Source organism: Littorina saxatilis, linkage group LG12 (genome assembly GCF_037325665.1).
Source record: "Littorina saxatilis isolate snail1 linkage group LG12, US_GU_Lsax_2.0, whole genome shotgun sequence".
Classification (NCBI taxonomy): domain Eukaryota; kingdom Metazoa; phylum Mollusca; class Gastropoda; order Littorinimorpha; family Littorinidae; genus Littorina; species Littorina saxatilis.
Genome location: NC_090256.1, coordinates 16602663 through 16617971, shown reverse-complemented (window position 1 = coordinate 16617971; position 15309 = coordinate 16602663). Strand labels below are relative to the sequence as shown.

Below are 15309 nucleotides of genomic sequence, written 5' to 3'. Positions count from 1 at the left end.
TCATTTCTTCTTTTGGTAGAATCAATCGGTTTTTTGCTAGAAGCATCTATTTTGTGGGTGGAAACATCCGATTTTTTGTTGGAATATCTTTTGCTTACTAAGCAATTATTTTGGTGAAAGCATCTATTCTTTTGGTGATTTAATTTATTGCCATATATATGTTACAGTTAATCTGTAAAACCAGGGAATACGTGTATTAACTAGGTAATACGTGAATTAACTGACGGAAAAAAAAAGTTAATTCATGTATTACCTAAAATAGTTTAGTTAATACACGTATTCCCTGGTTTCACAGATTAACTGTAACATATATACGTGTAATAAAAGCACACAGAATAACGCAAGACATGAAGTTGTTCAGTAAGTACTAGCTAGTAGTAGTACTAGCAAATCAGCAGCTAAGTAAAATTTAATCAGTTTTTTCTTAACAGGAGATAAATTATTATCCATTAGTAGGGATCACTGCAAGCAGAGAGACCCTAGGAAAATGAATAACAACAACAGTTCTTCGGAATTAATTTTACAGGAACTTCAACTTGTTCAAGAAAGTTAACGTTTGATCAATCAGGAAGTAATATATATATGTAAAAAATACATGTTTGCCCCCTTTGAACAGTCAGTGAAAAAACGCATATTTTATGATCAGATTAAGAATTGCGGCAGTTTGAGCATCGCTTGCAAGATTGTTATACTGTGGCAGAACGTACAGGTCTCATGGTTTTTCATCCACTTTCTGGCTGTGTTTTTGTACATGTGGGTCTCCAATGCTGTCATTGCATGCTGTCTCTGCTCTCCCATAGTTCTCTTTTTTGCTATCACCATCAGTCTGTCTCCTCTCACCATAAACCCCTCTCACCTTCACACTCTGTTTTTGATTGTAGGAAGTGACGGTGAATGTTGTTGTTTGTTTCCAGATGAATTATCGTTGCGTGACATTATACACAGTGACAGCCAGCCAGGTGTGTCCATGTTTCATCAGCATCAGAATTGTAACGTCACACTGTTTGACAGCCAGGGGGGCATCCTCAACACCACTTTGACACAGGTAAGTGTGTTGGTACACACGGGGTGACCACCACCCCCCCCCCACCCCCCCCCCCCCCCCCCCCCACCCCCCCCAACAATGCCACCAATAAAAATGCTAATAACTTCTGCATCTGTTCAACGACTTACTTCATATTTTGTTTATGAATGATCTGTAGTTTATAATAATCGGTTCACAAAGTTTCTTTTTGTAGGTCAAATGGTCTGACTTTTGCGCCCTTTCAAAAAAATGTTCCAAATTCGGGGATTGACTCATCAGTAGGATTTTTGACATTGAGCGAGAGTAACACTCCCTCAATTTAAACCCTCCAGATTGTTACGTTTGGAGTTATCTGATGAAGCTAGCATTTATTGTGAGTCACCCTGTACATCATACTACATGTTCATGTACACGAGAACATTTTTGTGAGTTGGTTTCATTTGATAAGTGTGAGGATGTATGTCAGGAAGCCCAGGAACTGTTGTTGAAACTTGTGATCTGATCTGATTGTAGTGGGAACACGGATGAAACATACTTTTAGTTTTTAGTCAGGAATTCCTGGTGTGAAAAACCATTTCCTGACAGGTTATCTAAACGTCCACAGCTAGAGGAAGCAAAAATATTAGAGAGAGAGAGAGAGAGTGTGTGTGTGTGTGTGTGTGTGTGTGTGTGTGTGTGTGTGTGTGTGTGTGTGTGTGTGTGTGTGTGTGTGTGGTTAGAACATATTTCAATTCATCTGGGTTTTTGTAAACCATCAACCAGATTCTCCTTCTTTGTTTTTAGCCTTGTAGCCAGTTCCCTTGGCCGAAATTCAGGAGTCGGGATTCTTTAGTCCAAGATAAACAGTACCCTCCTCTACCCTCAACTAGACCGGCACGGTTGGCCTAGTGGTAAGGCGTCCGCCCCGTGATCGGGAGGTCGTGGGTTCGAACCCCGGCCGGGTCATACCTAAGACTTTAAAATTGGCAATCTAGTGGCTGCTCCGCCTGGCGTCTGGCATTATGGGGTTAGTGCTAGGACTGGTTGGTCCGGTGTCAGAATAATGTGACTGGGTGAGACATGAAGCCTGTGCTGCGACTTCTGTCTTGTGTGTGGCGCACGTTATATGTCAAAGCAGCACCGCCCTGATATGGCCCTTTGTGGTCGGCTGGGCGTTAAGCAAACAAACAAACAAAATCTACCCTCAACTCCTCAGTACCATTACCTGCCCAGATCTCTTAATTTGTATGAAAGATTGTTTCATCTTTTGGGGTGCGGTGTGGATGGAGGATATGATCAAATAAATGCACTGCTTGTGTCATTGTGTTTGTATATAGAGTAACATTATTTGTACCATGTCATTAACAATGTATATTTGTTTTATCTTTTGACAGGATGGCCATATAGAAAACTTAACATTACACTTTGTGGCCTTTGGGAAAAGATTCCAGGTAGATCTACACCTCACAAGGTAAGATGTAGTCAATGCTTTAACTTACAAGAATGCAAAAACAACAGGCACACACAAGGGGAGGAGGGTATTGAAATAAATGTACTCTTTGAATTGATCGAAGGTACCTTCTTGGTTCAATGTACATCACCTCACATTGGGCCAGACTTTCACATGTGACAGGAGGCTGTTGATATTGGTTGATTTGTCCCTAAATAATTATATTAACCTGTTGCTGTTTTAATAAGATAAAATAAAAGGAAAAAGAAAACAACAGAAAACGCTTACAAGAATCCACATGTTTGTGAATGTTGCACTGTCTCTATAATTTAACGATCCATAAAGTGAACCTGTCTTGTTTTTATTATTCTTGATTGTGGAACGTTAACCGTCTCTCTGTTTTAGATTTCTGTTTCTGTTTAAATAGAAGTTGTTTGTTTATCATTGATGCAGTCACTTTCATGATCATCATGTTCAGTGTCCTTTGTTGACTTCTTCCAGAGATCTCTTCGGGAGTTCCTACACCAGGAAAGTTCTGCATGATAAGGGCAAGGATGTGAAGGAATCGCTACATGTAAGTTATTAACAAAAGTTTCTCAAATGTGACATGCACAGTCCATTTATTTTTTACGATGGAGTCATGTAATTTGCACTTAACTTAAAACGCACGCGTCAATTTTCTTGCTTTCCCTTTTGGAGCCAGTAAACGGTGACACGGCTGTGATTCTATTGCAAAAGCATGAAGTACGTTATGCGCATGTGTTGTCAGGTGAGGCTCAAATCTGAGCCATTAGTGATTTGTAAAAAGGTCAGCAATCGCTGTTAGTGTTACAATTCTGTCACCGCATTTACAACATGCTTTATTCTTGAGACAGATGACGGAAGACACAAAAATGTGACCCTCCACCACGAAATGAGTCGCATGTCACCTCGCGCGGTTCTGCGCTAGGCTTAATAAAAGTCCGGGGAGTGTCTGGTAACAGTGTGAGGGTCACCTTAGTTACAGGCTTATAACTCAAACAGTTTTCGCTCTTTTCTAAAACAGGTTTCACCACTGGATAGAGCATAAAAAACTCTTTAGAAAAATGTAAAAATATGAAAATCATGCAAAGGTGACATGCGACTCATTCCGTGGTGGAGGGTCACAAATATCCTTGTAGTTGTATGGTCGGTCAAGGCAAAATCATAGCCAACTGGCAGAGTGTGACTGAGCATGGCATGATCACTTCAAAGCATCTGATTGACCCTTGACCTTTATTTTTTACTGTTGATGGACATCCTGTGCAGCAAACCCCCTTTTAACACCTCCAAAAATCTGAACAAATATGGTTTTAATGTGACATGAAATCTGTTTTTAATGTGACATGGTGACACAGTAGTCTCCCTGCCCAGCAGTCTCTGCTGAGTTGTCTGCCACTGAAGAGCACAGACTGTTTTATAGTATCTCAGCGTTGCCGGCTAAGTCACCTGTCAATTGTAGAGTTCTGTTTGGGATGGGGTGTGGCTGCTGCTGTCTCCTTGTATGCTCCTGGGAACCTTATTGTACCCATAGCACTTTTTATAAGGCTATTAATTTAGCTCTAAAATCTCAATCCTGTTCGACTGGCTTTTCCTCCAAAGGTGGTTCTTTGTTTTTCGGACACTCCGTTACATTGAGAAGGAGGGAGTCTTAAAATGCAGATAAATTTGAAGACTTTATTAACAGAAAATCTTCTTTTTTTTAAACACACAAAAAACAGGGTCTTAACCCTTTCACTGCCCACCCCGTATGTAATACATGGTCATTTTTGGTTTGTCGTACGCCCATAACCGTATCTCATACGTGGGATTTGTGTCACCAACATTTCAGGACATTTCTGAAAACTAAATGGGAGGTAACCACTGTCCAAGTACTTGTAGGGGTTCTAAACACAGTTCTTTCCCATAGACCGTTCAGATAAGCTACTATACCACGTGTTGACAGCTCACCACTTTGCCAAGACATGTTAGTATTCACAATGGCGGCGGAAAGTCCGACCTCAACTCGTAGACCTGTTTTCAAGCGATACAGTGTTCTGGAAGCTCTACAAGAAGTGATTTATGGATTACCACACAGAAGAATACTTTTATGGGCTGTAATGTGAGTACCTGATGTTTGACACCAGTTTTAGCAGTGTTTTGTGTGGTTTTATGTGCTGCAATGACCCAATGTGTGTGTGTGTAAGTCCGGAAACTGTAATTTTTGACAAAAATGGTCATTATATCAATTTTTACTATAACAATCACAAACAAAGTCCAATGATCATGTCATCCAAAAATAGCCAAGGGTATAAGCAAAACACATGCCAAAGATCTAAGAGATATCTCAATAAATGATCGAGCAGTGAACAGATTAGTGAACCTACCGAAGAAAGCGAAATTTTGCCCTGGCGCACAGCAATACCAAAATGCTGTTATACTGTGGCAGTGAAGAGGTTAACTTGGGCAAAGTCTGAAACTGGGGGGGGGGGGGGGGGGGGGTCTTAAAAGCGGGTTGTACTGTATGACCATTCATGTTGTGTTGCAGAGAAAGGAGCACTGTTACTACCAGGGGCAGATAGCAGACAATCCCGCCTCTCACGCCGCGCTCAGCTCCTGTGATGGATTCAGGTAAATGTTTATCATAGATACAGTGTGTCAGTAGCAAGGCTGTTTGTATGGTGGTGCCCGGCATCAGCAGACTGCTCCGGGCTAGCCAACACTGTTCCTTCATGGAAGGTATGAAGGACATGTTGATTGTATGCCAAACGAAAAAAGGACATTATATATCATACAGTCACAGACATAATATCAAACACAATGGATTGATGCAGTGACCATAGTTTACAAAGGCTATGTATTGGCACAGAACACATAATGCAGTGAACAAAGTTTACAAAGGCTATGTATTGGCACAGAACATTAACACATAATGCAGTGAACAAAGTTTACAAAGGCTATGTTATGGCACAGAACACATAATGCAGTGACCATAGTTTACAAAGGCTATGTGATGGCACAGAACACATAATGCAGTGAACAAAGTTTACAAAAGGCTATGTTATGGCACAGAACACATAATGCAGTGACCATAGTTTACAAAGGCTATGTATTGGCACAGAACACATAATGCTGTGAACAAAGTTTACAAAGGCTATGTTATGGCACAGAACACATAATGCAGTGACCATAGTTTACAAAGGCTATGTGATGGCACAGTACACATTCTTAAATACTGGTTACAGAAAGGTTGAATGATGGTCGGAAATCAGAATTCACATTAGAGAAAATTGTTTATGCTCACGGAATGTCAAAAGCTAAATGGATTACTTGTGTTGCAGAGGCTATATTGCCGACGGAAAAGAAACATATCACATAGACCCACTCAGAGGCTCTGGACACAGAATATTCAGGAACAGTGATAGAAAAAAACTGCCATTGAAGTGTGGTAAGTTATAGTTCACTGTCATCCTTGACTGCTGTGGTCAACAGTTTCTGGGGACTTGGTCACAAGACTTGAAATGTTTGCCTCAAAAGGCAACATTATGTGGAATTTTAGTATTTACTTTTTTCCTTATCTTATTTTCAGGGCCTAGCATTGTAAGCCGTTTGGCGTACTTTACGCCGAAATAACATCTCCAGTACGCGGAACTCGATTTGGTGTACGTCGAAATGCAAAAACCTGTTATTCCCAAACGGTAAACCCAAACAGTCCCAGCTTTCGTTTTGTGTGCCGTTCGGTTCAATTCTCAATCGGTTTGACAGTTTGCTTGAGCACGCACTTCCTCTGGCATCGCGCGTGCATGCTTTGTGCCGGTGTTTTGTGGCTCTAGACTTGAAATAATGTCTCGAAGCGACATTGTTGAACGTGGTCAGCCATTCAGTGACAAAGAATCCAGGTATTCCTGGAAGTGGGAATGGCTGGATTTCGTTCCGAAGGCGGAAGACAAGTCAGAAGAAGTAATGTGCCGATACGGACTATGGCTCCGAAAGGTTGCTATTTCTGGCAAAGCATACTGTCAGTTGTGCCGGAAAGAAATAGGTTACGCGAACAAGGGCTTCGCTGCTATCACAGGCCACTGTGAAACGCAGATGTTGGTAAAGGCATAATTTAGTTGCTCAATCTTCTTTGGGGGGGAGGTCATTTTAGGTAAAATCTCAAAAAGATCTTCAAATTCGGGGCCCCCGCCTTTGTAAGCTAAACTCACTTTTTCCAATGCTAGGCCCTGATTTTAATTTTTGGCTCACGTAAGTGTAGCCTATGCGATCGTAACTTTGTCTGTCTGTGCGTACGTGCGTATGTGCGTGTGTATGTCTGTGGTAGAAACTCTAACATTTGAAGACGTCACATTACATTGACGTCACATTATGACGTAAGAGGGTTAGACGTCACGCGAAGGAAGTACTGAAAGTCTCGGTCATTATTATTTTGAGCGCGCCGAGACTAGTTGGCAGTCGTGTCCTTGTAAGTAGGCTACATGCAGACAGACAGATCTAGATCTAGTGTCTCGCTTTCTTGCACAGTTTCACCTATGCTCTTTCTCTCTGTGTGTGTGTGTGTGTGTGTGTGTGTGTGTGTGTGTGTGTGTGTGTGTGTGTGTGTGTGTGTGTGTGTGTGTGTGTGTGTGTGTGTGTGACGGAGTGATTGAGTTTGTGTTACTGTTTGTCGATTTCTTACGTGAGCCTTGATGGCTTCGCCTCTTGTTATAAAATAACAAGCTATTTGACTTTTTAGAATGATAAATATGATTGCTTGATGGTTTGACTTAAATTTCTCATCATTTTTGTTTTTATTTTCACTGGTAAAGATTTGAAAAAATGTGCTGAACATGTAGAAAGCACAAAGCCTGAAAGTAACAAATTGTTTCCCTTGCACCAGGTCTTTTGCAACATCCAAGTCAATATTAAATTTAGAAAAATGTGTCCTTTCCATGTGAAAGGGTACGTAATTAAACATTTCCTGTAATTAACAGATTTTTATTTTATTCATTCATTGGTTTTATTTTGTTTTGTTTCAGGCACAAAAGGACATGATATCTATCAACCGCCGAAAGAGTTATTTTCTCAACACGCAAGGGTGAGGTTGTTTGCTGATGTTTTAAGGAAACAATCATATTTACCCTCATGCTGAATACCAGCACTTTTTGCAGTTTTAATTTGTCAATCTTTAAACTAAACAGTGAACACGCAACTTTGGAAAGTGTGGATCTGCTGGGACGTGAACCATGACAGTAGCGGCCCTCTCTCAGCTTGAAGCTTGCACATGAAGAGAGACAAGAACCATGGCAGGAGCGGCCCTCTCTCAGCTTGAAGCTTGCAAACGAGGAGAATAAGTGATATTCAAACATCGAAAAGAAATAATTTGATAATAATAATAGTTTAATCTTTTTATTACTTTTTTTTAGTTTTTTGTAAACCTATAACTAGCACACAGGTGACCTGTGCCCGTTTTATTTGAGAGTGTTTTGTTGATCCTGTAGGGTTTTGTTAAAGTCTGTTTCAGATTGATTGATCTCTTGATCTTTTGCTCTCTCTTTAGTGCAGTTTTGTTATTGTTATTGTTGCGTTATTTTTCTTTTCATCCAGCTAAGGCGGCTTTGATACGGATAATGAACGCTTTCTTCCTTTTACCGTACCACTTGTTGCGATCAATTCATTATACTGCTCTTTGTGTTGCAGAGAAAGCGAAGTGTTCGAGGACCATACGACTCCAACAAGTTCACACGATTCGTCGAACTGTACATTGTAAATGATTACAGAACGGTGAGTGACAAATATTTTTTAAATGTCAATTTTGATGTTTTATGGTCAGAAGTAAGGATTATAACAGTGTACAACACTGAAAATGGCTTTCCAGATTACGTATAGATCACAGTTAGTGCTGTTGTCAAACAAATATATCATCCATCAAGAATCTGCAAACTTTGAAGAGGCCGATTGTAAGAGATTTGTCACTGCGAGAATACATCCCCACAGCGCAACACCGGCAGTAGTGACCACACCTGACTTCCAGTGCCCCCGCTGCTCCAGACTCTGCACCTCGAGAATAGGCTTGCAGAGCAACCGATAAGCTGCAGAATAGGCTTGCAGAGCAACCGATAAGCTGCAGAATGCAAAAGTTTTCTTCCGACCTGAAGGACAACCGGCAATTGCCAAATGAGATATTTCAGTACATAACAATTAACATTATTTCATACATGATTGTGTTTTGACTCGGTTCAGTAATGTGAGGGCTGAGTACAGTTATATTTGTTCTATTTCTTGCTGACAGAAATGGACATCACTTTTATGACAGCACAAACCAGCAAACACAAGCCTGGGTTACTACAATGTGTCAGCCATTGGACGATGTCAGCATTAATGTCAAGTGGACACAGTGGTGTTCGGTTTGCTCACTTCTGCTTTATTTTAAATGACACTCTTTGCAATCTGTTGCAGTATAACCGACATGGTAAAAACGCCTCCTTTGTCTTCAAGAGGACCCAGGACATCGCAAATATTGTCAACAGTGTAAGTGTCTTAAGATCCATTGCTAGAACTCACAGGACTTAAACCACTCTTGCCACAAACGAGATTCACAGTGTTCATATTCTAAAGAAAGTTGTAAACAACAACCTCAGAGTCAGACAACACAAAAGACGACATCACCGCTTCGTTCTCCCAAGTATCACAGCCACGCTTAAAGTATGCTTGGATCTTTGTTTCTTGATCAAGGAGCATTTGGGTCTTTGGGGCACTAAGATACTTCGGAAGAGAGAAGTTATAGGATGGTGTTGGGATGGTGTTACTGTTGTAATGTATAACTGGTAATGTTATTGGGGTGGTGTTACAGTTGTAATGTATAACTGGTAATATTATTGGGGTGGTGTTACAGTTGTAATGTATAACTGGTAATATTATTGGGGTGGTGTTACAGTTGTACCGCCAGCTGAACATCTACATCGTGCTGGTGGGGGTGGAGGTGTGGAGCACCGGCGACAAGATCAGCGTCACCACCAGCGCCGACACCACCATGGAAAACTTTCTCCGCTACCGCAAGGAGCGCATCAACCCCTACCACCGCAACGACAACGCGCAGCTCATCACGTGGGTCTCCAGTCATTTATTTATCGCTCTCTTTTTATTTTATTTACGCACACAAAATGGAGGATGAAACTCGTTTGTTCCTTTCAATGCTTGTTATTCTCTCGGGTGCCAGGAAACAGGTTCTGGATAACTCTCACTTACTCCATGGCACATGTCGTATGCATTTAGAGAGCTTACTTCCCTTTGTTTATCAGATCGTTTTAGTTTTTCTTTTGTCCATCAATTTAAATTGATTCATTCATTCTTTCTTTCTTTTGTCCTAAATGGTTTAACCTACTCTTTGATTATTACAGTAGTGCCTTAGTCACTTCATGTTATTTTGTCTGTGCAGGGGAATATTCTTTGATCACGGCGTAGTGGGCAAAGCCATCAAGGGCCCCATCTGCACGCATCAGTTCTCTGGCGGCGTCAGCATGGTACGTCTCTCTTCCTTGCCGCAGCTACTCTGCCTGTGCTACACTTGGCCTCATCGCTTTTCATCTATTGCCTGTACTGTGGAACCCCCCGTATAAGATCTAAAGAAATCAAAGAAAGTCAGGTCTTAAAAAAGAGGGAGTTTTGAAATAGGGGTAAATTTACAGAGGCTTTGAACCAAAAGTCTGAGAAAACATGGTCTTACAAGGGAAGGGGTCTGAAATTTGGGAGTCTGAACATGGGGGTCTGAACATGGGGGTCTGAACATGGGGGTCTGAACATGGGGGTCTGGACATGGGGGTCTGAACATGGGGGGTCTGAACATGGGGGTCTGAACATGGGGGGTTCCACTGTATTTGAGTTGTGTGTGAAGTAACAGCCATTGTGTGGCAGGCAACCTTTTCTTCGTTTGACATGAATTCAAACATTAGACGTTATTTCTGAAAGTGACACTATACATTCTCCGTTGTTGGTTTTGGTGTTGTGTTTTTTAGGGGGGGGAGGGTCTGTTTTTTTTTAAACTTAGCTGAAATGTTAGAAATGTTTTTTTCAGAAGTTAAAGGTTTTTTTAGTTTTTGTGTGTGTAAAGTAAGGGACATTCATAGATGCGACATGAAATACATGTACATTGAAGCACATCCAGAGCAAGAGTTGATCAATGCTTACCTCCCTTTGAAGTTTCCACACTAACTCTTGTGCTGTTGTTGTCAGGATTACGATGGGCTAGTGACACTGGTTGCCACGACGATGGCTCACGAGATGGGTCACAACTTTGGCATGGAGCACGACAACGACACTAAGTGCAGCTGTCCTCAGGACAAGTGCATCATGGCCGCCACCAGTGGGTAAGGATTTGGATCGCTTGACCACAGCTGCCCACTTTCACTCTTTCCGCGTAGCATGCTATGTTGTACAGTGGAACCCCCCATTTAAGACTCCCCCCCCCCCCCTTTTAAGACCTTGCTTTTTCAGATTCTGTTACCCCGAACTAAAAACAGCTACGCTCAAACATAATCACAAGCATGCAACAGTTCCCTCTTTCTTGTGAGCCCTTGCTCACATTTCTGCTTCCAACTCTGTCAGGGTATAGTTGTCCATCGTGGCTATGAACTGATACATATGAAGGCACATTCGTATGTGCACGCTTGAGATATTTTTTTTTAATAATTTTACTAAAACCTGTGTGTGGGTGTGTGTCGATGGATGACATGATAACTATTATACACAGGGGTGCGTGCGTGTGCGTTTTGTTAGTTTTTGAGAAAACCAAATTGCAAGAAAGAAGATAGAAACATTGTCATAATGAAAGTACATGTACACGTATCAGCTTTTGCGTCCTTCATGTGCGTAGTATACTGAAATGTTTGAACGTTTTATAACCCTGAGCTACATCAATATATTCTTGGTATGTTTCTTGCAGTCAAATCAGCCCGCAGCACTGGTCCTCCTGCTCCCAGAATGCCTTGCAGGAAGCGTTTGAGTTGGGAATGGACTACTGCCTGCGAAACCCTCCCAAAACAATCTTCCAAGGCCCGGTCTGCGGGAACGGTTTTGTGGAGGAAGGGGAGGAGTGTGATTGTGGTTTGCTTCAGGTGAGCTCTCACACATAGTATAACATAGTGCTCTCACAAATAGTGTAACATAGAGCTCTCACACATAGAGTAACATAGTGCTCTCACACATAGTGTAACATAGTGCTCTCACACATAGTGTAACATAGTGTAACATAGTGCTCTCACACATAGTGTAACATAGTGCTTTCACAACTAGTGTAACATAGTGCTCTCACACATAGTGTAACATAGTGCTCTCACAAATAGTGTAACATAGTGCTCTCACACATAGTGTAACATAGTGCTTTCACAACTAGTGTAACATAGTGCTCTCACACATAGTGTAACATAGTGCTCTCACAAATAGTGTAACATAGTGCTTTCACAACTAGTGTAACATAGTGCTCTCACACATAGTGTAACATAGTGCTTTCAAAACTAGTGTAACATAGTGCTCTCACAAATAGTGTAACAGTGCTTTCACAACTAGTGTAACATAGTGCTCTCACACATAGTGTAACATAGTGCTCTCACACATAGTGTAACAGTGCTTTCACAACTAGTGTAACATAGTGCTCTCATGCATAGTGTAACATAGTGCTTTCACAACTAGTGTAACATAGTGCTCTCACAACTAGTGTAACATAGTGCTCTCACACATAGTGTAACACAGTGCTTTCACAACTAGTGTAACATAGTGCTCTCACACATAGTGTAACATAGTGCTCTCACACATAGTGTAACATAGTGCTTTCACAACTAGTGTAACATAGTGCTCTCACACATAGTGTAACAGTGCTGTCACAACTAGTGTAACATAGTGCTCTCATGCATAGTGTAACATAGTGCTCTCATGCATAGTGTAACATAGTGCTTTCACAACTAGTGTAACATAGTGCTCTCACAACTAGTGTAACATAGTGCTCTCACACATAGTGTAACATAGTGCTTTCACACATAGTGTAACATAGTGCTTTCACACATAGTGTAACATAGTGCTTTCACACATTGTGTAACATAGTGCTCTCACACATAGTGTAACATCGTCCACTGACTTATGATAAAGAGATCAACATTCAGCAGGCTTTCTTGACTCGGGTCTGATGTCCGTCTTCATGCTGTATTTTAGTATTGCTTTTCTTCTGAGAAGTAAAGATCTAGATCGTAGTCTAAACCAAACACTTGGAAGGCATTTTAACGAAAGAGAAAGGGGGAGGGGGGTGGGGGGAGGGAGATTTTTTGGAAGTTATGTTGTAAATTGATAGATGGAAGTACATGTACAGATAAGCTTAATGGATTGTTCATGGTTTAATCAACAGTAATGAAGGGAAATGTTTTACCACACCATACAACACAGACATCAGGATATGAATATGAAAATGCAGAACATACTGACTGTGCAAGTATATAATGATGTCTGACGTTGACAGGACTGCACCAACCGTTGCTGCAACGCCACGTCGTGTGAACTGCACGCACAGGCTGAGTGCGCCACAGGCCGCTGCTGTGACCTCAGCACTTGCAAGGTAGGGGTGCTCACCACACGTCTCATTTCTTAGAATCGGGAGAGGGGGGAGGGGGTGGTCCCGTAAAAATCATGTTTTTGACCGAGTAGTTTTCAACTGAAGAAAAAAGATCGGAAAAAACCAACACATTCTGAAATGGTCTTGTTACAATCCACTCTCTGTGTCCTATTGTTACTATTGTTACCTCTTTGCGTATCACAAATGGAGAAAAACAATAGTAAATGCGCATGAGAGCAAGAATAGAATGACCCTTTCAACCTGTACTATGTGTGAACAAAGACAACTAAACTTACAAATTACAATGGTTGAAACTTCGTAATTTGTCAGTTTCGTCGACCTCGTCCACACATGAGTACTGTACAAGAGTTCTGAGTAATTTTTGGACTGTTTTGTATCATAAATGGACTTTTGGCGAAATAGTGGACCCCCCTTTTAAGGCCTCCAACAATCTGAGAAAAGGACTCCTAAAAAGGCAGAAGTCTTAACTTGGGAGTAAATTTACAGAGGTTATGAACCAAAAGTCTGAGAAAAGGACTCCTAAAAAGGCAGAAGTCTTAACTTGGGAGTAAATTCACAGAGGTTATGAACCAAAAGTCTGAGAAAAGGACTCCTAAAAAGGCAGAAGTCTTAACTTGGGAGTAAATTTACAGAGGTTATGAACCAAAAGTCTGAGAAAAGGACTCCTAAAAAGGCAGAAGTCTTAACTTGGGAGTAAATTTACAGAGGTTATGAACCAAAAGTCTGAGAAAAGGACTCCTAAAAAGGCAGAAGTCTTAACTTGGGAGTAAATTTACAGAGGTTATGAACCAAAAGTCTGAGAAAAGGACTCCTAAAAAGGCAGAAGTCTTAACTTGGGAGTAAATTCACAGAGGTTATGAACCAAAAGTCTGAGAAAAGGACTCCTAAAAAGGCAGAAGTCTTAACTTGGGAGTAAATTTACAGAGGTTATGAACCAAAAGTCTGAGAAAAGGACTCCTAAAAAGGCAGAAGTCTTAACTTGGGAGTAAATTCACAGAGGTTATGAACCAAAAGTCTGAGAAAACATGGATGAAGTCTTAAATTGGGGAGTCTTAAAAGGGGGGGTTGCACTGCTTACATTCATTGTGTTTTGTGTTTTTCTCTGTGCAGCCCAGAGGTGCTGCCGCTTTGTGCCGAGAGTCCCGAGGGGAGTGCGACATGCCCGAATACTGTGACGGAGGCACAGAGTTCTGTCCCCCTGATGTGGGTGTGCAGGACGGACAGTCATGTAGCAGTGGCCAGGTAGATGGTACATTTTGTTGAATGCGCTTCCTTGCTGTAGCTATCTGCAGAACATGTGTGTGTGTGTGTGTGTGTGTGTGAGAGAGGGAATGTGTGGTAGTGTGTGTGTGTTTTTTTTGTGTATGTTTGTGCGTGAATGTGTGTGTGTGTTTGTGTGTGTAACTTCTGTAAGTGTTTGTGTTTTTAGAAAAGGAAGAAAAGTTCTCATTGCCTGTCCATTTCTGTGCTCTAGGCTTGAATTAATTACTGACCATGTCCATTAGCAACATGTGTTGAATTTGGATGAAAAATTAGCAAAGCCCATCCACAACTGTGACCTTAGAGAAAACCCATTGTTGCTGAAGGTAGACAGGTACAGTGGAATCCCTCTTTTGAGTCCATCAACAATCTGTGAAAATGACTTGTGTTACAGTCGTACTGTTACCAAGGTCTGTGCAACACGCACAACGCTCAGTGTCAGCTGCTGTGGGGAAACACAGGACGCGTGTCCGACCCCATCTGCTTCCGCAACCTCAACACGCGCGGTGACCACGACGGCAACTGTGGCTACAACTGGACAACTGACCGCTACCGCAACTGTGACACAGAGTGAGCATTGACAGAGAATGTTTTGTGTGATGGGTGGGGGGGGGGGAGGGGGGGGGTTAGAGATACAGAGACTGAGAAGGCAGAGAGAGATTCTGTGTATGTGTGTATGTGGTTTCATTTTAATAATAATAATAATAATAATAATAATAATAATAATAATAATAATAAGGGTATTTATAGGGCGCAAATCCTGATCTGCAGGCTTTCTTTCAGGGTGTTTTGTAAATATTTTATTTTTTTCATCTGTGTCTGTGTATGTATGTTTACTTGTTTATTTCTCTTCTATATGTGCGTAGACGGGCGCTGTGGCGGGGTGGTAAGACGTCGGCCTCGTAATCGGAAGGTCGAGGGTTCGAATCCCGGCCGCGGCCGCCTGGTGGGTTAAGAGTGGAGATTTTTCCGATCTCCCAGGTCAACTTGTGTGCAGACCTG

At 41.6% G+C, this 15309-nt stretch overlaps 1 protein-coding gene across 1 annotated transcript in view; it reads left to right on the top strand.

Annotated features, from left to right (window-relative positions):
* Window positions 1-870: 870 nt before the first annotated feature.
* Window positions 871-15309, top strand: part of LOC138981372 (disintegrin and metalloproteinase domain-containing protein 12-like) — a 29813-nt gene continuing 15374 nt past the window's right edge. Inside the window, exons 1-15 of the mRNA XM_070354264.1 lie at window positions 871-1045; window positions 2398-2474; window positions 2955-3027; window positions 4999-5081; window positions 5792-5898; window positions 7469-7527; window positions 8130-8213; window positions 8889-8960; window positions 9367-9536; window positions 9868-9952; window positions 10662-10795; window positions 11371-11542; window positions 12934-13029; window positions 14158-14289; window positions 14702-14877. Coding sequence (XP_070210365.1) covers window positions 968-1045; window positions 2398-2474; window positions 2955-3027; window positions 4999-5081; window positions 5792-5898; window positions 7469-7527; window positions 8130-8213; window positions 8889-8960; window positions 9367-9536; window positions 9868-9952; window positions 10662-10795; window positions 11371-11542; window positions 12934-13029; window positions 14158-14289; window positions 14702-14877 — 1598 coding nt within the window. The 5' untranslated portion in view covers window positions 871-967. The remainder of the gene's footprint in view (window positions 1046-2397; window positions 2475-2954; window positions 3028-4998; window positions 5082-5791; window positions 5899-7468; window positions 7528-8129; window positions 8214-8888; window positions 8961-9366; window positions 9537-9867; window positions 9953-10661; window positions 10796-11370; window positions 11543-12933; window positions 13030-14157; window positions 14290-14701; window positions 14878-15309) is intronic.